The sequence below is a fragment of the Erythranthe guttata genome, chromosome 12 (assembly GCF_056151865.1).
Source record: "Erythranthe guttata isolate IM_541 chromosome 12, IM_541, whole genome shotgun sequence".
Classification (NCBI taxonomy): Eukaryota; Viridiplantae; Streptophyta; class Magnoliopsida; order Lamiales; family Phrymaceae; genus Erythranthe; species Erythranthe guttata.
In genome coordinates, this window is record NC_142544.1 from 3,864,842 (window position 1) to 3,890,697 (window position 25,856).

The 25,856-nt window shown below is 32.7% G+C and overlaps 1 protein-coding gene and 1 long non-coding RNA gene across 3 annotated transcripts; one reads left to right on the forward strand and one right to left on the reverse strand.

Annotated features, from left to right (window-relative positions):
* Positions 1-10,653: 10,653 nt before the first annotated feature.
* Positions 10,654-17,825, forward strand: LOC105964865 (lipase-like PAD4). The gene is made up of 4 exons (XM_088826906.1): positions 10,654-10,833; positions 10,922-11,258; positions 15,937-16,518; positions 17,022-17,825. The coding sequence occupies exons 1-4, from the start codon at positions 10,808-10,810 to the stop codon at positions 17,823-17,825; spliced, it is 1,749 nt and encodes a 582-aa protein (XP_088683032.1). The 5' UTR covers positions 10,654-10,807.
* LOC148766254 (uncharacterized) lies at positions 13,031-14,429 on the reverse strand. Of its 2 annotated transcripts, none has more exons than XR_016034922.1 (4): positions 13,820-14,429; positions 13,449-13,497; positions 13,274-13,335; positions 13,031-13,087 (listed from the first exon to the last, which is right to left on the reverse strand). It is a non-coding gene; the product is annotated as an uncharacterized LOC148766254 (long non-coding RNA). The 2 variants fall into 2 exon arrangements; XR_016034921.1 differs by having other exon boundaries at positions 13,031-13,090.
* Positions 17,826-25,856: the final 8,031 nt, after the last annotated feature.

The window sequence follows — 25,856 nt, forward strand, 5'->3', positions numbered from 1 at the left end:
AAATCTTCAACAGATTGTTGATCGGTCATAATTTGCATAGGCCTCCAGTTTAAAATCAATATATGACCTCGTCATTAATGATAATTTACCAACAAAAATACGTGTAATGAAATCAGTATCTCTGCCATCCATATTCACATCGACCGGTACGCCTTCGTATTGCATCCCTAATACGATAGATAATTGTTGCGGAGTGAATTCCAAGTATATAGTATTTCCCGCAAACCAGAAGGCCCGATCTTTTACATTGTGCGCTTGCATGAGAGACGCAGCCCTATGCAAGCTGTGGTTTATTTTAGGCATGCCCATGTAGTCATAGAAGGAATTTTTCTTCAGTTCTTCATAATATTGTTTCTTCATCAGCTTCTTTACACCTTCCATAGTTGCTTGAAAAGCGATCGGTGAACACATGCAGCCTAATGCTAGCTTGCTTCTATCTTCTTTACATTAATTCATGCAATTACATACACATAAAAGTACAATTATAACAAATACAACGTACTATAAAGTTTCACTACTACTTTCAGAACTTATTTCAACAAACCTAACAACATTTATCGTTGACTTTGTCGCAACAACTGGACCAGAAATTTCTACCAACACCGGAGAAAGCAACGCTTTCTTTTCTGGGTATAATTTACCATCAAACATATGTGTAATGAAATCATTGTCTCTGCCATTCATATTCACATAGGCCGGTACGCCTTCGTATTGCTGCCCTAATACGATAGATAATTGTTGTGGAGTGAATTCCAAACGTATAGTACTTCCCCCAAACCAGAAGGGCCGATCTTTTATATTGTACGCTTGCATGAGAGACGCAGCCCTATGCAAGTTTTGGTTTGTTTTTGGCATGTCCATGTAGTGATAGAAGATATTTTTCTTCAATTCTTCATAATGTTTTTTTTTCTTCATCAACTTCTTCACACCTTCCAAAGTTGCTTGAAAAGCGATCGGTGAGCACCTTCAGCCTATTGCTAGCTTACTGCTACCTTATTTTACATTAATTCATGTAATTACATACACATAAAAGTACAATTATAACAAATACAACGTACTATAAAGTTCCACTACTACTTTGAGAACTTATTTCAACAAACCTATCAACATTTATCGTTGGCTTTGTTGCAACAACTGGACAAGAAATTATTTCCAAAATTGGAGAAAGTAACGCTTTTGCTTTTGGGTACACAGAAAATGGTATAACCTAATAAACGTAAAAAAATTGTTAGCAAATACCTAATACATTATATATTTTGTAACTCACATTGTTACCTGTACTTTTCTTATTTGATCAAAAAACAGCCTACCTGATTCTTCATCGGTTGGGATTTTGTTGTCTTGCCACCGGAAGAACCAGAGAAATTTGTAAACACTGGTGGAAACCCCTAATAATGTGATCCTTTCATGCACCCATGCCTGCTCATTTTGGAATCACTATTAATTGATATATTCAATATAACATAATATATATTTACTATTAGATATCACTTACCAATAAGCCGATAGTGAATCCATCAAAATACTTTAATCCCCCCCCTCAAATACATCTCCATATTCTCAACAAGAAAATCATATGTTAACTTTCCCCATGCAAAAGACCCTAAAATCTCCAATCTTCTACATACGGATAAATTCAGTTTCTAACGTTTTGTTACCCTTTGGCTGTAGAACACTATTAAATAGATAAATAGTGTACAATTTACTGAAATCTTCAACAGATTGTTGATCGGTCATAATTTACATAGGCCTCCAGTTTAAAAGCAATATATGGCCTCGCCACTAATGATAATTTACCATCAAAAATACGTGTAATGAAATCAGTGTCTCTGTCATCTATATTCACATCGACCAGTACGCCTTCGTATTGCAGCCCTAATACGATAGATAATTGTTGCGGAATGAATTCTAAGCATACAATATTTCCCCAAACCAGAAGGCCCGATCTTTTACATTGTACATTAGCATGAGAGATGCAGCCCTATGCAAGCTGTGGTTTATTTTAGGCATGCCCATGTATTGATAGAAGGGATTTTTCTTCAATTCTTCATAATGATGTTTCTACAACAGTTTTTTCACACCTTCCATAGTTGTTTGAAAAGCGAACGATGAACACATGCAGCCTATTGCTAGCTTGCTGCTATCTTTTTTTACATTAATTCCTGCAATTACATACACGTAAAAGTACAATTATAACAAATACAACGTACTATAAAGTTCCACTACTACTTTCAGAACTTATTTCAACAAACCTATCAACATTTATCGTTGGCTTTGTTGCAACAACTGGACCAAAAATTATTTCCAAAATCGGAGAAAGCAACGCTTTCTCTTTTGGGTACATAGAAAATGTTATAACCTAATAAACGTAAAAAAATTGTTAGCAAATACCTAATACATTATATATTTTGTAACTCACAGTGTTACCTGTACTTTTCTTATCTGATCAAAAAGCAACCTAGCTGCTTCTTCATCGGTTGGGATTTTGCTGTCTTGCCACCGGAAGAACCGGGGAATTTGTAAGCACTAGTGGAAACCCCCAATAACATGATCCTTTCCTACACCCATGCCTGCTCATTTTGAAATCACTATTAAGTGATATATTCAATATAACATAATATACATTCACTAATAGATATCACTTACCAATAAGCCGATAGTGCATCCATCAAAATACTTTAATCCTCCCCTCAGGTACATCTCCATATTCTCAACAAGAAAATCATATACCAACTTTCCCCATGCTTAAGACCATAAAACCTCCAAATCTTCTACAAGCGGATAAATCCACCTTTCTAACATTTTGTTACCCTTTGGTAGTAGAACAATATTAAATAGATAAATAGTGTACAATCTATTAAAATCTTCAACAAATTGTTGATCGGTAATAATTTGCATAGGCCTCTAGTTTAAAAGCAATATATGACCTCGTCACTAATGATAATTTACCATCAAAAATACGTGTAATGAAATCAGTGTGTCTGCCATCCATATTCATATCGACCGGTACGCCTTCGTATTGCAGCCCTAATACGATAGATAATTGTTGCGGAGTGATTTCCAACCGTATAGTAATTCCCCCAAACCAGAAGGCCTGATGTTTTACATTGTACGCTTGTATGAGAGACGCAACCCTAGCCAAGCTGTGGTTTATTTTAGGCATGTCTATGTAGTGATAGAAGGGATTTTTCTTCAATTCTTCATAATGTTATTTCTTCATCAGCTTCTTCACACCAGCCATAGTTGCTTGAAATGCGATCGGTGAGCACCTGCAGCCTATTGCTAGCTTGCTGCTATCTTCCTTAACATTAATTCGAGCAATTACATACACATAAAAGTACAATTATAACAAATAGAACGTACTATAAATTTCAACTACTACTACTTTCTGAACTTATTTCAACAAACCTATCAACATTTATCGTTGGCTTTGTTGCAACAACTGGAGCAGAAATTATTTCCAAAACTTGAGAAAGCAACGCTTTCTCTTTTGGGTACACAAAAAATGGTATAACCTAATAAACATAAAAAAATTGTTAGCAAATACCTATTACATTATATATTTTGTAACTCACAGTGTTACCTGTACTTTTCTTATCTGATCAAAAAACAACCTAGTTGCTTCTTCATCGGTTGGAATTTTTCTATCTTGCCACCGGAAGAACCGGGAAAATTTGTAAACACTGGTGGAAACCCCCAATAACGTGATCCTTTAATGCACCCATGCCTGCTCATGGAATCACTATTAATTGGTATATTCAGTATAACATAATATATATTCACTATTAGATATCACTTACCAATTAGTCGATAGTGCATCCATCAAAATACTTTAATCCCCCCCTCAAATACATCTCCATATTCTCGACAACAAAATCATATACCAACTTTCCTTATGCAAAACACCCTGAAACCTCCAAATCTTCTACATGCGGATAAATCCACCTTTCTAACGTTTTGTTACCCTTTGGCGGTAGAACAATATTAAATAGATAAATAATGTACAATATACTGAAATTTTCAACAGATTGTTGATCAGTCATAATTTGCATAGGCCTCCAATTCAAAAGCAATATATGGCCTCGTCACTAATGATAATTTACCATAAAAAATACGTGTAATGAAATCAGTGTCTCTGCCATCCATATTCACATCGACCGGTACTCCTTTGTATTGCTGCCCTAATGCGGAGTGAATTCCAAGCGTATAGTATTTCCCGCATACCAGAAGGCCTGATCTTTTACATTGTACCCTTGCATGAGAGACGCAGCCCTATGCAAGCCGTGGTTTATTTAAGGCATGTCCATGTAGTGATAGAAGGGATTTTTCTTCAGTTCTTAATAATGTTGTTTCTTCATCAGCTTCCACCTTCCATAGTTACTTGGAAAGCGATCGGTGAACACCTACAGCCTATGGCTAGCTTGCTGCCATCTTTTTTTACATTAATTCCTGCAATTACATACACATAAATGTACAATTATAACAAATAGAACGTACTATAAAGTTCCACTTCTACTTTTAGAACTTATTTACATAAACCTATCAACATTTATCGTTGGCTTTGTTGCAACTACAGGACCAGAAATTATTTCCAAAACTGGAGAAAGCAACGCTTTCTCTTTTGGGTACACAGAAAATGGTATAAACTAATAAACGTAAAAATAAAATGTTAGCAAATACTTAATACATTATATATTTTGTAACTCACTGTGTTACCTGTACTTTTCTTATCTGATCAAAAAGCAACCTAGCTGTTTCTTCATCGGTTGGGATTTTGTTGTCTTGCCACCGGAAGAACCGAGGAAATTTGTAAACACCGGTGGAAACCCCCAATAACGTGATCCTTTCATGCACCCATGCCTGCTCATTTTGGAATCATTGTTAATTTGTATATTAAATATAACATAATATATATTCACTATTAGATATCATTTACCAATAAGCCGATGGTGCATCCATCAAAATACTTAATCCCCCCTCAAATACATCTCCATATTCTCAAAAATAAAATCATATACCAACTTTCCCTATGCAAACGTCCCTAAAACCCCCAAATCTTCTACATGCGGATAAATCCACCTTTCTAATGTTTTGTTACCTTTTGGGAGTAGAACAGTATTAAATAGATAAATAGTGTACAATCTACTGAAATCTTCAACATATTGTTGATCGGTCTTAATTTGCATAGGCCTCTAGTTTGAAAGCAATATATGGCCTCGTCACTAATGATAATTTACCATCAAAAATACGTGTAATGAAATCAGTGTCTCTGCCATCCATATTCACATCGACCGGTACGCCTTCTTATTGCAGCCCTAGTACGATAGATAATTGTTGTGGAGTGAATTCCAAGCGTATAGTATTTCACCCAAACCAGAAGGCCTGATCTTTGACATTGTACGCTTGCATGTGAGGCGCAACCCTATGCAAGTTGTGGTTTATTTTAGGCATGTCCATGTGGTGATAGAAGGGATTTTTCTTCAGTTCTTCATAATGTTGATTCTTCATCAGCTTCTTCACACCTTCCACAGTTGCTTACAATGCGATCGGTGAGCATCTGCAGGCTATTGCTAACTTGTTGCTATCTTCTTTTACATTAGTTCTTGCAATTACATACACATAAAAGTACAATTATAACACATACAACGTACTATAAAGTTCCACTACTACTTTCAGAACTTATTTCAACAAACCTATCAACATTTATCGTTGGCTTTGTTGCAATAACTGGACCAGAAATTAATTCCAAAACTGGAGAAAGCAAAGATTTCTGTTTTGGGTACACATAAAATGGTATAACCTAATAAACGTAAAAAAATTGTTAGCAAATACCTGTTACATTATATATTTTGTAACTCACAGTGTTACATGTACTTTTCTTACCTGATCAAAAAACAAACTAGCTGTTTGCTCATCGGTTGGGATTTTAATGTCTTGCCACCGGAAGAACCGGGAAAATTTGTAAACACTGGTGGAAACCCCCAATAACGTTATCCTTTCATGCACCCATGCCTGCTCATTTTGGAATCACTATTAATTGGTATATTCAATATAACATAATATATATTCAATATTATATATCACTCATCAATAAGCCGATAGTGCATCCATCGAAATACTTTAATCCCTCTCTCAAATACATCTCATTCTCAACAAGAAAATCATATACCAACTTTGCTTATGCAAAAGACCCTAAAACCTCCAAATCTTCTGCATGCGAGTAAATCCACCTTTCTACGTTTTGTTACCCTTTGGTAGTAGAACAGTATTAAATAGATAAATAGTGTACAATCTAGTGAAATCTTCAACAGATTGTTGATCGGTCAAAATTTGCATAGGCCTCGAGTTTAAAAGCAATATATGGCCTTGTCAATGATGATAATTTACCATCAAAAATACATGTAATGAAATCAGTGTCGCTGCCATCCATATTCACATCGACCGGTACGCCTTCGTATTGCAGCCCTAATACGACAGACAATTGTTGCGGAGTGAATTCCAAGCGTATAGTATTTCCCCCAAACCAGAAAGCCCGATCTTTTATATTGTACGCTTGCTTGAGAGACGCAGCCCTATGCAAGCTGTGGTTTATTTTAGGCATGTCCATGTAGTGATAGAAGGGATTTTTCTTTAGTTCTTCATAATGTTGTTTTTTCATCAGCTTCTTCACACCATCCATAGTTGCTTGAAAAACGATTGGTGAGCACCTGCAGCCTATTGCTATCATCCTGCAATCTTATTTTATCTTAATTGCTTCAATTACATACACATAAAAGTACAATTATAACAAATACAAGGTACTATAAAGTTCCACTGCTACTTTCAGAACTTATTTCAACAAACCTATCAACATTTATCGTTGGCTTTGTTGCAACAACTGGACTAGAAATTATTTCCAAAACTGGAGAAAGCAACACTTTCTCTTTTGGGTACACTGAAAATGGTATAACCTAATAAACGTAAAAAAAATTGTTAGCAAATACCTAATACATTATATATTTTGTAACTCACAGTGTTACATGTACTTTTCCTTTCTGATCAAAAAGCAACTGAGCTGCCACTTCATCGGTTGGGATTTTGCTGTCTTGGCACCGGAAGAACCGGGGAAATTTGTAAACACTGGTGGAAACCCCCAATAACGTGATCCTTTAATGCACCCGTGCCTGCTCATTTTGGAATCACTATTAATTCGTATATTCAATATAACATATTATATATTCACTATTAGATGTCACTTACCAATATGCCGATAGTACATCCACCAAAATACTTTAATCCCCCCTCAAATACATCTCCATATTCTCAACAAGAAAATCATATACCAACTTTCCTTATGCAAAAGACCCTAAAACCTCCAAATCTTCTACATGCGGATAAATCCTACGTTTTGTTACCCTTTGGTAGTAGAACAAGATTAAATAGATAAATAGTTTACAATCCACTGAAATCTTCAACAGATTGTTGATCGGTCATAATTTGCATAGGCCTCCAGTTTAAAAGCAATATATGGCCTCGTCACTGATTATAATTTACCATCAAAAATATGTGTAATGAAATCAGTGTCTCTGCCATCCATATTCACATCGACCGGTACGCCTTCGTATTGCAGCCCTAATACGATAGATAATTGTTGCGGAGTGAATTCCAAGCGGATAGCATTTCCCCCAAACCATAAGGCCCGATCTTTTATATTGTACGCTTGCATGAGAGACGCAGCCCTATGCAAGTTGTGGATTATTTTAGTCATGTCCATGTAGTGATAGAAGAGATTTTTCTTCTTCATAATGTTGTTTTTTCTTCATCAACTTCTTCACACATTCCATAGTTGCTTGAAAAGCGATCGGTGAGCACGTGCAGCCTATTGCTAGCTTGCTGCTGTCTTTTTTACATTAATTCATGCAATTACATACACATAAAAGTACAATTATAACAAATACAACGTACTATAATGTTCCACTACTACTTTGAGAACTTATTTCAACAAACCTATCAACATTTATCGTTGGCTTTGTTGCAACAACTGGACAATAAATTATTTCCAAAATTCAACGCTTTCGCTTTTGGGTACACAAAAAATGGTATAACCTAATAAACGTAAAAATATTGTTAGCAAATACCTAATACATTTTATATAATGTAACTCACAGTGTTACATGTACTTTTCTTAACTGATCAAAAAGCAACCTAGTTGCTTCTTCATCTGTTGGGAGTTTGCTGTCTTGCCACCGGAAGAACCGGGGAAATTTGTAAACACTGGTGGGAACCCCCAATAACGTGATCCTTTCATGCCCCCATGCTTGCTCATTTTGGAATCAGTATTAATTTGTATATTCAATATAACATAATATATATTCACTATTAGATATCACTTACCGATAAGCAGATAATGCATTCATCAAAATACTTTAATCCCCCTCTCAAATACATATCCCTATTCTCAACAAGAAAATCATATACCAACTTTCCCCATGCAAAAGACCCTAAAACCCCCAAATCTTCTACATGCAGATAAATCCACCTTTATAATGTTTTGTTACCCTTTGGCAGTAAAACTGTATTAAATAGATAAATAGTGTACAATCTACTTAAATCTGCAACAGATTGTAGATCGGTCATAATTTGCATAGGCCTCTAGTTTGAAAGAAATATATGGCCTCGTCGCTAATGATAATTTACCATCAAAAATACGTGTAATGAAATTAGTGTCTCTGCCATCCATATTCACATCGACCTGTACGCCTTCGTATTGCAGCCCTAATACGATAGATAATTGTTGCGGAGTGAATTCCAAGCGTATAGTATTTCCCCCAAACGAGAAGGCCCGATCTTTTATATTTTACGCTTGCTTGAGAGACGCAGCCCTGTGCAAGCTGTGGTTTATTTTAGGCACGTCCATGTAGTGATAGAAGGGATTTTTCTTCAGTTCTTCATGATGTTGTTTCTTCATCAGCTTCTTCACACCTTCCGTAGTTGCTTGTAAAGCGATCGGTGAGTACCTGCAGCCTATTGCTAGCCTATTGCTATCTTCTTTTACATTAATTCATGCAATTACATACACATAAAAGTACAATTATAACAAATATAACGTTCTATAAAGTTCCACTTTCAGTACTTCCAGTAATTTCGTTCAATACCATCCAAATGCACTAGCAATACCATTGTTGCATATGACACATACTACATTACAATCAAACATTATACTTCCAGTACCCTTTGTTAATACCATTCGAATGCACTGGCAATACCATTCAAAGGAACTAGCAATACTATTGTGGCATATGACATACTACATATCCATCAAACATTATACTTCCAGTACCCTGTGTCAATACCATCCAAAGTCACTAACAATACCGTTCAAAGGCACTAGCAGTACTATTGTGGCATATGACACATACTACAGAACCATCAAACATTATACTTTCAGTACCCAGTGTTAATGCCATTTGAAGTCAAGAGCAATACCATTATTACATATGACATATACTACAGAACCATCAAACATCATACATCAAACCCTTGTTAGGACTAAATGCTTTCGGGACAGTACTTCGAGTACCCTGTGTCAGTACCATTTAAATGCACTATTAATACAATTACTGCGCATGACACATACTATAGAACCAGTACGAAAAATACAATGAGCCTCTTTCCCATATCCTATATGAAACCCTTGTTAGAACTCAAAATGCTTTGGGGACATGCTAATGTCACCGAAGAATAATACCCAGGAGGAAAGTGTTACAAAATCATGAATTCTGACAACAAATAAATGATCTTTGCAAACTCAAACAACAAAACAACAGATACTGGAGCCGAATTAGTGATTAGGGGAAACACCGAATAAAGTCGAGGCATAATACCCACGAGTGGATATGTCAAAATCATGCAATTCTACAACAAATAAACCTTTTTGCAAACTTAAGCAACACCCAAATAGGTATGTTTCCAAGAAAATGAAAAAAAAAAAAAAAAAAAAAAATCAAACCTTGTTGTTTACTTTGCTTCACCATTGTCTAGAAATTAAATGGGTTTGTTTATTTTTATTTCTCCTTTCGCTTTATTATTTTTCTGCGTCTTTGTTGATTCTTCGTTCTTTGTTGTTTCTTCCTTCTTTGTTGTTTCTTTGTTCTTTGTTTCTTCTTTGTTGCTTCTTTGTTTGGAAATGGGTATAAACTCATAACGATGGTTTTTTCTGTGCCTTTTTAGCTTCCTTCTTGTTGTTTGATTTTTAAAATATAACGGGCAAAGAGCGTGTAACACAAACGGCGCATTGGAGGTTGAAAATAAATTATGTAAAATTAGTATAAAGTAAAGGGTATTTTAGTATTTGTACATTTTATTAGGGACTGATCTGCATGTTAGGCGCGTGAGTAGGAACTAATTTTATTTGTGTTTTGGACTATGGATTTATCTGTAACTTCCCCATTTTTTAATGTATATTCTGACATTGCCACTAATAATAAAGAAAAAAAATGTATTTTATATTGCACAATATCAAATCTATATTACATAAGATTAATATTATCTAGACGAATAAATCTTTACCGTTCATCTATAAATACTAACATAGATGTGTGTGTTTTTTACGTGTGATCGAATGAACCATAAAAATATATTCACTATATAATATGAAATAAATCGTCATACACACTAGAAAAATGAAAAAAATGAAAAATGGTGGAAGCTATAATTACAAGGCAACCCACTTCAAAGTGGGCAATAAACACTTCATCTCAAATCCCACTTCTTGAAATAATTAACACACCATCTTCAACCCAACTTCAAGAACCTAGCTCATCCATTAATGGCGGCGCCGCCCGAAACTTCGCAGTACGTAACTCAGAATTCCGAGCACTCAATTTGCAATTGTAACTTTTTTTCATGAATTTGCTTAACGAATATATATGGATGGCTGCAGGTTCGAGTCAACTGAAACGCTGGCAACGTTTGTGGCGGCGACGCCGCTGCTGGAGGAGTCGTGGCGGCTGTGCAGCCGCGCCAACGCCGCCGCCACACACCACGGGAGCTTTGCGGTGAACATTGTGGGGCAGGTGGCGTACGTGGCTTTCTCCGCCGTGCAAGTGGTGGCGGCGGCGGCGGCTGAGGAGGAGAATCTGGTGGAGCTGGAAAATAGTAAGGGGGTTTTCAGTTCATCATTTGTTGAGAGGGGATTATCAAAACCCAAGGTGATGGTCCACGCTGGCATTCTGCAACTCTTTCTCTCATTTTATCACAACCACAATTTTCAACAACAGGTTGGTATTTTTTTTTTATTCTCTTTAATTATTATTTTTTTTTTGTAGTGAATATTTGCAATTATTAATGCAAATGTTTTTCATTTATCCATGCAAATGTTTTTCATTTGTCCATGCACATCACCTTTATATATATAATGATTAAATACAATTCGCATAGCTGAAGCATACGTAACACCTACCCCTTAAAATATTACTTATAATGCTTAAATTTGTATCTTAAATTTTAAAATATAACGATAACTGTTTTCAACACACAAAATATATTGTATAATTATGAATAGGGGTGTGAACGAGCCGAGCTCGCCTCTTTTGGTAGGCTCGAGCTCGAGCTCATGTCCATTTTGTCGATCTTGAGCCCAAGCTCATTTTTGTTTTTTTCTCAAACTAATTATATGTAATTTCCAAAATTTCTGAAATTCTGCCTATTCCGAGGCACTCCGAAATCGGAATGAATTTTTGCATTGCGATTTAATTGGAACGAAAATTGAAACTCATTTTTTACTTCCGAAAAAAATTGAACAAAAAAGACATTTTCTATCTATTTCGTCCGATTTTCACATGTACTTACATGTATTATTATTGTGATAAAAATAGTATTTGAAAAATAATTTTTGAAACGTTAAAGATCAAGTTTGGAGAGATGTCTTATGATTATTTATGATTGGAAAAAATATATTCTTAACTTTTCCTTCATTTGCCTAAATATTCAATGAATATGTCACATCCTAACACACAATGTTTTTTAAATTTTCTCATTTTATATTGGTGAGAATTTTGAAAAGATAATAATTTGTGTTTGTATTTTATTTGAAAAGAATTAACACTACAAGAAAAAGGCCTTTCGACAACAAACAACACGTGTTGTTAAATTGTATAGACAACGCGCGCGTGAACGTGGTAGACCAACATGTTGTTAAAGCCTTAGAATTTTAACAACACGCTATGAGTGTTGCGACGCATGTTGCGGTTGAAGAATAACAACAAGCACATTATGTTGTGATAAGCTATTCACAAGATGTATTTGTATGTTGTAACAGACTTTATAACAAGCCACCATGGCATCTTGCGGTAGAGTTTCAACCAGATCCGTTTGCACCTTGTGGAATGATTTATTATTAGAAAAAAAAAAAATTACATAATCGTAATCAATACAATTTGAAACAAGCGAGAATTCTCTAAACACAAAAATATCCAACCATACTATAATCGCATATCATGTACTAAGAAATAACAAAACTAATTTATTTTATGTCTAACAAATTCTCAAGTCTCCCATTGTCGAAATTCCTCAACATTGTTCGAAATTCCTCAACGTTGCTTAACTGCACAACTCAATTAGGTTCTTGGATGCCAAGTGTTCCAATAGTTTACTAGAATAGGCTGAAAATAGCAATAAGTGTTGTTAACTGGTGCCCAAATAAATTAAAATAAAATTAAGAAAAAGAAATAAAGAATCAATTACGAAAACATTCACTTACTCGATATCTCCTACCTGTAAGCAAAAAAAAAAAGGGTATTTAGTTAAACTTGTTTACTACAATGTAATTATGCTAATATCAATGAAATGTGATGCTATGAAGCCGAACGCGTACAACATGAATCACCTGAAATCATATCATCCGATACACTCACTAGCTCACTATATGTGAATTTTCCTAGCTATAGAAACCATAAAAATCTCACCAGATGAATCTTCTTTTCAGAGATTTCTTAGCGAAATTAGAATACTCTGTCTAAGTTCATGTGCATCTGCAGATCCATCCTTTGTCGCAATTCTCCTTTCGGATTTGAACAACTTCTACCTTTAGTTTCTCATTCTCCATTTTCTGCTTAAGAAGAAGCAGATTCGCTCAAATTAGTACAAAAAAAAGCAACTTTTTTGTGTTTTGCATATAAACAAATTACCTCTGAATTGATTGAAATGTACTAAAAACAAGAAAATAATATAAATCATGGCAAGATGATAAATGAAAAAGAAGCTTCAAGATATCATCAAACTTATAAGCAAATACCTTCAGAGTTGTCTGTTTCTTTATCTGCATTAATGAAATCCACAACACCTATCATTCAACGCCTGCTATAATATAATAAATACTCAAATGCAAGAAATTGTAGTAATAGACATAACTCTTGATAATGAAATAAATAATTTCCCAAGCAAAATGAGAGAGGAGAAAGAATACAAACGTGAATCTCAAAACCCTTCCCACCAGAATGTGCCATCAGTTCCATTATGCTGCATTTAAATTGTAGATTTAGTTACAAGTAAAATCATTAAGAAATATAAAAAACTAGATTAATTCATGCCTGGAATACAGATACACTTATCCTCAAAATTACAAATTCAAGAAGTAAATTTAAAAATTAAAAACAAATACTGAGATCTGACATATAGTGTCGAGAATTAAATTTTAAAATCAATGGATTTCCGAATCTCTAAATTCATTTCAATTCATAAAATAAATTGACTCTCCAATCCAAATTATTAAAAAAAATTGAATTTCAGTAACAATTCAAAATTTAAGAGAGTACATGAGGTAAAAAAAATGAGAAATTACCCGAATTGAAGAAACCGGCTGTGGTACGGTGTAGTGGTGAAGGCTGGTTCTTCATATGGTCTGATTTCTGCGAGAGATAGACAGAAGAGGTACCGGTGGTGGCTCCTCGTGGTGTGGTGGCGTGGTGGTGGCTGGTCCTTGATAAGAGCGAAACTCAGGGAAATAGATTGGCCGTTGTGCGATGCTGGTGGTGCAGGCGGTGGTCGAAATTCTAGAAAGAGAGACGAGAACGTGGGAGAAAATTGCAGGGAAAAGAGGAATCTAGGGTGAGAGGGGATAAAACGTTCTGATGAAGGGAAATTAAAAGGAAAAATAAATATAAGAAAGGAAAAATAAAAGCTTACCATATATCGTGCTTTTCTTAAATTACAACATACTTTGGCAGGTTGTTATATTTAATTTTATTTAACAAATTTAAATTACAATATTTCACAACACACTTATAGATGTTGTTATATTTAATTTATTTTACAAGACACGAAGGAGTGTTGTTATATTAAACCCATTCTACAAGCCGCGTAAGTATCTTGTAGTATGTCATTTTAACAACACACAAACTACGCATGTTGTAATATACATATTTTTCGGATAAATAACAACATGCATTTATAGCGTCTTGTCAAATATATAATATAACAAGATGCTTTACCCGCACGTTGTTGAATTCAAGTTGTTAAAAGTCATTTTTCTTGTAGTGTAATTTATATTATAGCAGTCACATTATGTCCAAAAAAGTAACTTGAACAAATAATCTGAAATATATAGTTATTTGTTTTTTTTTTTCTAATTGAATATTGAAAAAAGTCTCTTGGGCAACTATTTTGATATATATATAGTGATTTTCTTTTTCTTTTTTTTTTTGCAGTATTTTAGTGAATATTTTAGAATTTTTTTTTGTTAATGAATGAACCTATACCCAATTATATAGGTGCACTGGCTAAACATATACTCTCGTATAATAGTTTATAAATCGTACAAGAGTCGTAACTCATTTTAGGTTAACCATGTGTGACAAACTCGACCTGACGTCCGTTGGCAAGTAGATTCGAACTTAAGTCAATTGACACAAGTTCATTTACTCCGAATCGCATTGCATAATGAATATTTTATACTTAAATCATATTCGAAAGATAGACAATTTAAAAAAAAAAAAAATTAACATAATTCCGTTTTAAGAAGTAGTGGAATAATTTGAAAAAGTTAGCAAACATTACCAAATATAGCTTTCATCCAAAAAGCCTAGACACTTTTTGGTGGCTACAGTCCTAAGAACTAAGGCATAGTTGTACAGTGTTAACCGAATTGAAAAGGACCTAATGTTATCTAATTATGAGGAGTTAGTAATTGTAATTACTCTTTCTTTTTCTTTTTTTTTTTATTATTATTATTTAAAAAAAAATCATTATTACGATTAGTGATGTTATTTCTCGTCATATATACTGTTAACTCCTTTTCCATGTCTCCAACCGGTACCTAATTTTGTGAATTTAATTAGTTTTAATTTACTCTCTTACCAGCATTTTTTTCCCCGTGCAATGTACGGGGTATTATTTCAAAAGTGAAAAAGAATAATCAATTTACTATATAGTGAGAAAATGTAATACACTAATATAGAAAAAAATAATAATGTAATATTATAAATGTTACATATTAAGATTTAACAAAACGAATTTACATCTTTATCTCTTAAGATTTGAGATATATTGATGATAAATAGGAGATTAGTAATTATTGAAAATTATAGTTAGAAAATTATTAGAGAACAAAAATATTAAAAATAAATAATTATAGATGTGCCATTAAGGGTGTACATGTAAGAAAATTTATAGTTGAGAAGGATAATTATAATTACCCAAACATTAAGGGTTTTTCTGTAATTTGATCTTATCTCAGGGGTAGATGTAATTTACCCCATTATTTATACACTACTATCTTATAGTACTAATCAAATTTAATTAGCCCACCCCCACTGATTTGTAATGTAGGTTAACGAGCTCCAATAATTATATTTGGACAATATACGTTTAAATTTATATAATTTAATTAAAATACACAAAATTTTATTTATTTTTTGCTATTTTTATAACCTTATAGTACATTCGAAAAAATGCATGCAGATTTTGGAAATCTCGAACAAATGCAAATCGATTATATTTACCGGTCACTCACTAGGAGGCGCAGTCGCTTCGCTCTCGACCCTTTGGCTCCTTTCACACGATATTCAAACCCCCATTTTATGCATCACCTACGGTTCGCCTCTCCTCGGAAACGAGCCCTTCTCACAAGCCATTCTCCAACAAAGATGGTCCGGAAATTTCTGCCACATTGTACTTATTCCAAAAATGCCATCGTTATTCGACGAAGTGTCGGATATTATTATTGACGATCAAGAAACGAAGAATACGATGAGTCCATATTGGCCTTTTGGGAGCTATATGTTTATCACGGAAAACGGGGCGATCTGCTTGGATAACGCAACGGCTATTGTGGAGTTTCTTCGCTTGACAATGACTCGTGAGGGTTTTTGTAATAACCCTAATAACTCATGTGTTGTTGAGGATGGTCTCAAGTACGAGGATTATGTCGGAAAAATTTGTCGACGGTACTTAGGGAAAGGTAAGTGCATGGATAGCTTTTCTGAGTCAAGCAGCGAAGCAGGGATTGCATTGGCATTGGCTTCATCAGGGATATCTTCTCAGGTTATATATATATATATATATATATATATATATATATATATATATATATATATATATATATATATATATATATATATATATGTGTGAGATTAAATTTTGCGCGGATCAGCCGATATTTAATATAAATCGGATTCCACTAACTTTTTGACATGTGGCACTCTTAAGTCTTAACTCTTAATAAATCACGTTGATTATAATTAGGGTTACGGGTTACGACTTTTAGTGAACGCTGATTAATAAATTTTCAACGATATTATTTTGTCATAATTTCGCATCATTAATCATCAACACGATTTTATCGGAAGACTAAAATCGTAGAATTTGTGTTTGATTAAATTAGAGTATTTGACTTACGTATGATAAATGGGAGGAGTAGTGTTAAAAAACTTACAATTGAAAAAATATCCTCCATTTACTAGAAGGCGTCCTGTATTTATCATTTCACAGTTATATAATTTATGATCACCTCTAAAATATTATGATTCTCCGCTTGCTTCTAACAGGAAACGGTGTACGAAACCGCGAAGAAGTGCCTAGCAAACGCTCGACAATCGGGATGGAGGCGCAACCTCAACAACGCAAAGATGGCCGTCTCGTTAGCCAAGATCAACCCTTGTAGGGCCCAATTAGAGTGGTACAAATCGTACTGCGACGATTCGGACAATGAATTGGGCTACTACGACTCGTTCAAGCAAATAGTTGCTTCTAGAAGAGACGCCAAAGTCAACATGAACCGGATAAGGCTCGGATGCTTTTGGGACGATTTTATCGATAAGCTCGAAAACAATCACTTAACTCACGATTTCCACAAGTTGCCGAAATACGTCAACGCCTCACAATTCTACAAACTACTAGTCGAGCCGCTGGAAATCGCGGAATATTATCGAAAAAATGTGCATATGGAGAAGGGGCATTATATCGAGAATGGGAGGGAGAAAAGGTTCAAGATTTTCGATAAGTGGTGGAGAGAGAGAACAGTCGGAGACGAGGAAGGCAAACCGAGAAGCAAATACGCGAGTTTGACGCAAGATTCGTGCTTTTGGGCTAGGGTTGAGGAAGCGAGAGACGGGATTTATCGGGTTTTAGGAGAAACGGATATGGGGAGACGTTTGGTATTGTTGGGAAAGATCGAAACTTTTGAAGCGTACGCGAATGGGATGATCGAAAGGAAGGAGGTTTCGGTGGATGTCGTGGCGAAAAATTCGAGCTATAACTTGTTTGTAGAAGAATGGAGAGGCCTTAAGTTGCAGATGAAGATGATTATGCCACCCCATTTTCCAGGTTTTCAAGATGGAATGGTTCAGTGAATTTGAATTATTTATATATATATATATATATATATATATATATATATATATATATATATATATATATATATATATATATATATATATATATATATATATATATATATATATATATATGAATGTGTGTGTGTGAAATGTGATCAAACACATGATCAACATTTAGTTATTTTGACGTACATTCCACCTATTTTGTATGTAAATATACTTTCTGAAAATTGAGTTATCAAAAAATTAAGGGGCATGCTAAATCCCACACTAAAATTTACTAAATCCCACACATAAATTAAAAAAAATATATCTCTCTCTACTTATATTCTCTCTAACTTTTCTCTATGACGATTTTTTCCAAGTCACTCAAAATTCGTTAATCTTTCACGTGAATAATCATAAAAAGTGAGTTTAGGTTTATTTAATATTTTTTCAATTTCATTATGCCTTTTTAATTATTTTAAAATCATATCAATTAGATTTTTTCCTCAAATTCCAACTTTATTTTAGTTTGAACACATGAAGATTTTTGTCAAATTCGAACTTGGAATGATATGGACGTTTTTAGTTTGTGATTTTGTGAAAAAATTAGAGAAAAAGAAGAAGAGTGGGGAAGGAGAAAATGAGATTTTAGAGAGAATTTTTTTTTCAATTATGTGTATGATTTGGTAAAATTTGTGTAAGATTTAGCATATCAGAAAAATTAATCACTGAAACGTCATCCAATTACAAATTTATATGTGCCAGTCATAAATATAATAAATCAAAAACTTCCAACTGACAATTAATTTGATGACCATGATTTGAGTAGAATAATTTGAAATATTAATTTGATTTTAAATGTGATTTTGGATGTATTTCAATCTGAATCTTGCAAACCTCAAAACACTAAATTTGTAATCCTTAAAGTTAGTTCGATAATTCATTTTGAATCAGTTAGATTGGATGTGGACCGAGGGGAATGTGCATAAATGAATGTATATTAACTACAACTTTGATATTTTGAGCTTTCTAAATTTAGACCGTTACTCATTATACATAACTTTTTCATATATCTGACGTGCAATCTAGATGATTTAAGTTTAATTAGAAAGTTAATGTGAAGGGCTACAAATTCGATGTTTTGAGTTTTATCAAATTCAAACTGAATAAGGATCAAAATTATGTTTCGAAATCGAAACGATACCAGTAAAAATAAAACAATATTTAACATTTCAGTATGCAAAGTGCACTTACTTTCCCAATTTAGACTGAAATTTCTAGAATTAGAAAAAAATATATCTACTTTAGCTACTTAAGGTGGTCCATTGTTTCACTTCCATTTTCTACTTAAGTTATTGTTTGGTTGTCAACATACAATTATTGTCTTAGTCAAAATAAAATTATGGGGTAAATACAAAAACACCTCTGTACTATCGACTTTGTATCATGTACTCCCCTGTACTACACATAAATACAAAAACCTCCCTATTGTTATATTTTTACCAAAATATGACGAAAATACCCCTGCTAAGCCTATAAATATAAGGGTTTGTTTGAGCCACTTTCAACTAAATTTTTTAACATTTTCGGTCAATTTTACTTGGGAAATTTTGATATTTTAATTTTTTTCTTCAAAACATTTAATTACTTAGATTTATTTATTTATGTTCTGAATAAAGCCTTTTATTTTTGTCATTTTGAATTTCTTTATTTTTTTTTCTTAAATGTCTCCCACTAGTTCAAATTCTCAACAATCATTCGATTGTAAAGATGTTTGTAATCTTAAGATGTCTGAACTACCGGAAAACATTTAAGAAAAAAAATGAAGAAACTCAAAATGACAAAAATAAAAGGCTTTATTCAGAAAATTAAAAAAATCTAAGTAATTAGATGTTTTGGAGAGAAAAATATAAATACCAAATTTTTCCACATAAAATGGACTGAAAATGGTAAAATACATAGTGAAAATGTGTGTGTGTGTGTGTGTGTGTGTGTGTGTGTGTGTGTGTGTGTGTGTGTGTGTGTGTGTGTGTGTGTGTGTGTGCGCGTGCGCGCGTGCTTGAGTAGGGGTATTTTCGTCATATTTTGGAAAAAATGTAATGTAAGGGGGGTTTTTGTATTTATGTGTAGTAAGGGGGGTATATGATACAAAGTTCATAGTACAGGGGTGTTTTTGTATTTAACCCTAAAATTATTGAAAAGTCAATTTTTTTAATTCTTATATTTATTTTTCAACCTATATTTAAAAGGTTTTTCATGTATTTGCTTTTTTTTTTTTAATTTAATAATGTTACAAGTTCTTGTATTTCTTTTAAAACTTTCTAAAACTCAAAACAATTTGGTGAAATGAAATTCACCTCACTTAGTCCAGTTTTGAAACTACCATCATTATTAATTATTATTATTTTATTCAAATTAATATTAAAGGACAAAGGATTAATATGACACCTTTAGTCTTTTTTCAATTAGCAAAATAGTCAAAAGAGATGAATACAATAATTAAAATTAATTAATCACTAATTAAGTAATGGGGATCCACATAAGCAAAACTTTTATTGTGTGTTAGCACATGCAAAACTTTGACAAGTTGAGGGCATTTCAATAAGAGTGTTAGTAGAAGGATTTTAAATTCATAAAAATAAATTCATTGAATACTTCGATTATATCTTCTAAATCGTCCACGATCCTAACGATCTATTATTCCCTGTCAAAGGACAATTTTAAAAAATATTGTCTCTTTTTTAAAATATTTTTGTTCCATATTATATGTCACTTTATATTTCCAATACTGTATTAAATGCATTTTTTTAATCTTATTAATTCAACTCCAAATATTAATCTCTCTTATCAGATGAATGATCAAGGTTATTTTAGTCTTTTTGGTGTATTTTTCCCAAAATCAAGACTATATTTATTAATTTTTAATACTTATGAAAAGCTAAAAACAACAGTTAATTAGGAACGGATAGAGTAACAAATAATTAGGTTAAAAGTCAAGTTGGTAATTAATAATCCTTAGGGAAAAAAACATGACAACATGTATTAGCATATATAGTTGACACTTTCGTTACAATAACTTCCCATCGTTGCAAAATAAAATATCCGACGAATATAATATATATATATCTCTTATTTTCGATATTTCGGGTTGGATATAAAATTTATAAAATATAAATTACACCATTTAAATAATAGATTTTTTGGTTGCCAAATATATAATATAATTTGTACAGCATCGAGTTTGAACAAATTCAACTTACAATAAACTTTATCGTGACATATTAAATTAAAGTGCAACATAATTTAATGGGGTAGTGGCAAGTCTCGATCGTGAGTCGTGACACCTTATATTTTATTTAATAATTTCAAAATTTATTTTATTTTTAATATTTATTTATATTCTATATTGGAATTGAAAGTCAGCATACAATAAAGAAAGAAGTTTCTAGGAATGTAGCTCTTGCTAGAAATATTTAGACAGTCTTAACAATTTGGACCACTTTAATATCTACATTAATGAAAGTAACTTTAATTTTACTTGTTTTTTTATTTTAATTTTCTTTTCATAGATATATGTAGGGGCGGATTCAGACCATATTGTAAGGGGCGGGTTTTTTCGGTAATACACATAACCGAAGGTTTAATTTTTCGTGGGGTTTGGTGGCAGTGTTGGCCGAAAACCTACACGCAAGTGCACGTATCGTACAAGTAATATAGTGGACAATTAAGTCCGGATATCGAACCCACAGGGAATATTTAATTATCTAATCCTAGACGCTAAATTTTACCAATTGCTATCAAGTCCACCCTACACAGTCTAATTTTAGAGGGAATTAACTAAATTAAACTAAATTAAAAAGCAAGTGAAAACAAGAAAGCAATTTAAAACGAAGATTTAATCAAAGTAAACGAGCCTAGAATTTTATTCTTCCCCCTATGTGATTATTATCCCCCCAATTCCTTCAATTATGCAAGCAATTAACCCGGATTATTAACATGAGATGCTAAAATAATCATAACCCGCTTCCGCGTGCATTACGATTCTAATACTCTAGATTCAATTACTATATTCCTATGCAATTAATTCTAGAACACAGCATTAAGCACAAATCTCAATAATGGCTACCTAAGAGATTAACTATATTCCTATGTTAATACCACAAAGGCTATTCTACCACAGTTCTAATTATCAACCCGATCTTCCGATTCATGCGATTAACAATAACATAAAAGCACATAAGTTGATCAAGTTCATGCACTTAATAAAACAAGTAGAGGAAATAATCCGGAATTAAAACTTGCATAAAATCATAGAAAAGGGTTCATAAATCCCACATAGGGTTCCAAATAAAATCCTAGAAATAAAGACTTAGCTACTCGTAATTCTTATGATAAATAAAATAAAATAAATAAATTAAATAAGAAAAACTATGCTTGAATCTTCGTTGATCTTCTTTGCTCTTGAATTTGGTAAAAAGATGGCTCCCCAATTGTGTGCTTGGCTTGGTCTTATATAGGGTGAAGAACTTGGGGAAGAAGGCAGTTTCCTTGTGCAATTAAAATTCCTTTACTGCGCAGCTTCGGAGTCTCGGACGGGGGTCTCACAATTTGCACTAAAACTGGGACGGGGTCCGAGCTTTAAATCTTCAGAATTTTGATATTTTCACTTTGACCCATATTTTCGCCAAAATTGCAGTTTTGACCCCATACTTTTCCAATTCTTCAATTTGTACCTAAAATACAATAAATCAACTTTTTAAGCACCAATTATCGTTAAAACACACCAAAAGCTCAAATAAAAAGATACGATAAAGTGTAAAAATATACACTTAACAGGCAGCGCCCTCGAATTCTTTTAGTGTTATTCTTAAAAAAATTGCGAATATACGTAAATTTACATAAGGGAATAAAGAGGAAAAAAAAGAAGGGTAAATATCTACTTTTCCCCATGTATTTAATTCGATATCACTTTACCTTCTTCTACTTTTAATTGCATTGATTTGTCACCCTACACTTGAAAAATCATCTCAATGTGGCCCTCGACTTTAGTTTTCAGATCTTTAACCTTAACACCGTTTGGTCTAAGGTCTGATAATTACAAAAACAGTGACTACTCCCAGTTTAAATAATTATTAAATAAAATAAAAATTTGTAGTTGCCGTCGTGGACTATGCTTTCTCGTTGTCTTGACTTTTTATTTTCTATTTTGTTTTTTTTTAATAATTATTTAAATTGGGAGGTTGGCGTTTTTGTAATTTTAGAGTTTAGACCAAACGGTGTTAATGTCAAATGTTTGACAACTAACAGCTGGGGCCACATTGAGACAAATTTTCAAGTGCACGAAGGCATATCGATGCATCAAGAGAAGAAGGGGTTAAAGTGATACTGAACCAAAGTATAAGGGGTGAAAATAGAATTTGCCCAGAAAAGAAAACCAGAGTGGCAGGGGCCAAAAATCAAAATTTAAAAAATATTATGTCAAAAAGTAATTAAACAATTGTTTTTTTCTTTGAGGGGCGGCTACCCCCTCCTACAATGCCACCGGATACATGCACGTATTTATTATTCAATGTTTTCTTAGTCTAACATTCAAATGATTCATAAAAATAGAAAAAAAAATAATAATAATGGACCATATCGAAATTAGCACATTTGAAATAAGTTATTTTATTTTAAATTGAAACACTAATTTTAATTAGGGGCATGCTAAATCCCACACTAAAATTTACTAAATCACACACATAAATTAAAAAAAAATATATCTCTCTCTACTTATATTCTCTCTAACTTTTCTCTATGACGATTTTTTCCAAGTCACTCAAAATTCGTTAATCTTTCACGTGAATAATCATAAAAAGTGAGTTTAGGTTTATTTAATATTTTTCAATTTCATTATGCCTTTTTAATTATTTTAAAATCATATCAATTAGATTTTTTCCTCAAATTCCAACTTTATTTTAGTTTGAACACATGAAGATTTTTGTCAAATTCGAACTTGGAATGATATGGACGTTTTTAGTTTGTGATTTTGTGAAAAAATTAGAGAAAAAGAAGAAGAGTGGGGAAGGAGAAAATGAGATTTTAGAGAGAATTTTTTTTTCAATTATGTGTATGATTTGGTAAAATTTGTGTAAGATTTAGCATATCAGTTTTAATTATCCCGTAATTAGACATGAGTTTGTTAGTTTTTCATAAACGAACGAAGGACTTTTCTAATTAACAATCTGGATTACGTCATGCAATACGTCACACACACCTTGTTTGTCAAACGTCATCATAGTTTTGTCTCTACTGGTTTTTGATTTAATTTTCATGGGTCAATCTTTGGTTGCTACACAAACTTATCTCACGATTAATTCATAAATTAAATTCATCGAAAAATCCCCTATTTGAGCAATTTGTTGCCAGCAATGCAGCACGAAAATTTCAATTTCATAACGTATTCATGTTTCGGATATATATTCCGTTACCTACCGGTCACAAATTACGGGTGATTTTGCAATTGCTGAAAAGTTAAAAACATTTCCAAATAGCGAATTTCCAAAGATTTGTATTACTTCTCTAATTATTTATATAATTTAATGATCAATTGTAAAATGATAGTTGACAATAATATTTCTTTTGAATATAATTGTATGGAAATATATAAAAAGAGTTCCTAAATAAATAAAATCCTACGTATGTTTATATAGCATATTTATAAATATATATCAATACTATAAATATTTGTACGTTTCCCCCAAGCAGTTCATGTTTTGCTATTTTTGGGATTTACCGTTTCTCCGTACCCGTTCCCCCTATTCATATTTCCGTTTTTTCATATCGTTATTTTCGTGTCCGTACTACACTGATTTTCACAGCCAAACATAACCAAAGTGTTGATAAAATTTCCACTAATCATGATTCATGATTATTGATGAAGGTTTGGATAGTGTCACAATGGCCACCGGTTGGTGGGGTCATGTAAAATTATTATTAATTATTAAATAATAATTATTTTTATTTTTTGGATAAAGTTGGATGGACTTATCTACAAAACTTTGTTGAAAGGTCAACATGTGGTTATTCTTGTTTGACTAATTAATGTTGGTTCATTTGATTTTTCTTTTTTTGGTTATCTCATTATTGAGTCGGGCCGAATCTTGATTTTATTCGAGCGTACAATGTATCAACCGTAATAACGTTCGATTAAATAAGTAATTTAAATTTTTATTATTTTACATATTTACTTATGTTTATTTTTCTTAAAATTAATAAAACATTACTAATATTAATATCAATTTTTATTGATGCGATGTCGTTTTCTGTTTCCTCGTATGGTCTCTGGGCAAAGTAAATCAAAGAGACATGAGAATTGGAATGTAGTGTGGTAGTGGGGTTGCATCATTCCCCACAATAAAACATGCTGACACTCTGAATATGAAAATCCTTACCAAAAAATAAGGTTCATCTTATGTTGGTCGGAAATCGGACAGAATTGATCGGAAAATATATTTTTGGAAATTTTCGATTTTTTTCGAAAGTAAGACATGTGTTTCAATTTTTGTTCCAAAAGAATGGGACTACAATAGTTCATTTCGATTTTGGAATACTTAAGAATCGGCAGAATTTCGGAAATTCTGAAAATTATGTTAGTTTGTAGTCTATCTTTTCTGAACTTTTTTTGCATGAAAATCCAAAAGCGAGTCGACAAAATGCAATAAATAAAAACAAATGCAGAAACAACAAATTGAAATACAAAAATTTTCTTATAAGGAAACATGCAACATAAGATTTTTTATATCAGTTAATCTTTTCTAATGTTTTAATTTGCTTGACTCTTCGGTATTTTTATTTTTCATATAAAATATAACATAAGTTATGTTATGGAATTACAAATATATCATAAAATTATACTATATATTTCGAAAGACCATAGAAACATTCGGAAGTAAAATCAAATCGAAAATCGGAATTATTGTAATTTTATATACCATTCTTATTTAGTTTCAAATAAATTTGAAAGAATCAGAAATCAGAATGAAAAAATGCGTTTCTAAATTCGGTAGTATCTTATTGGAA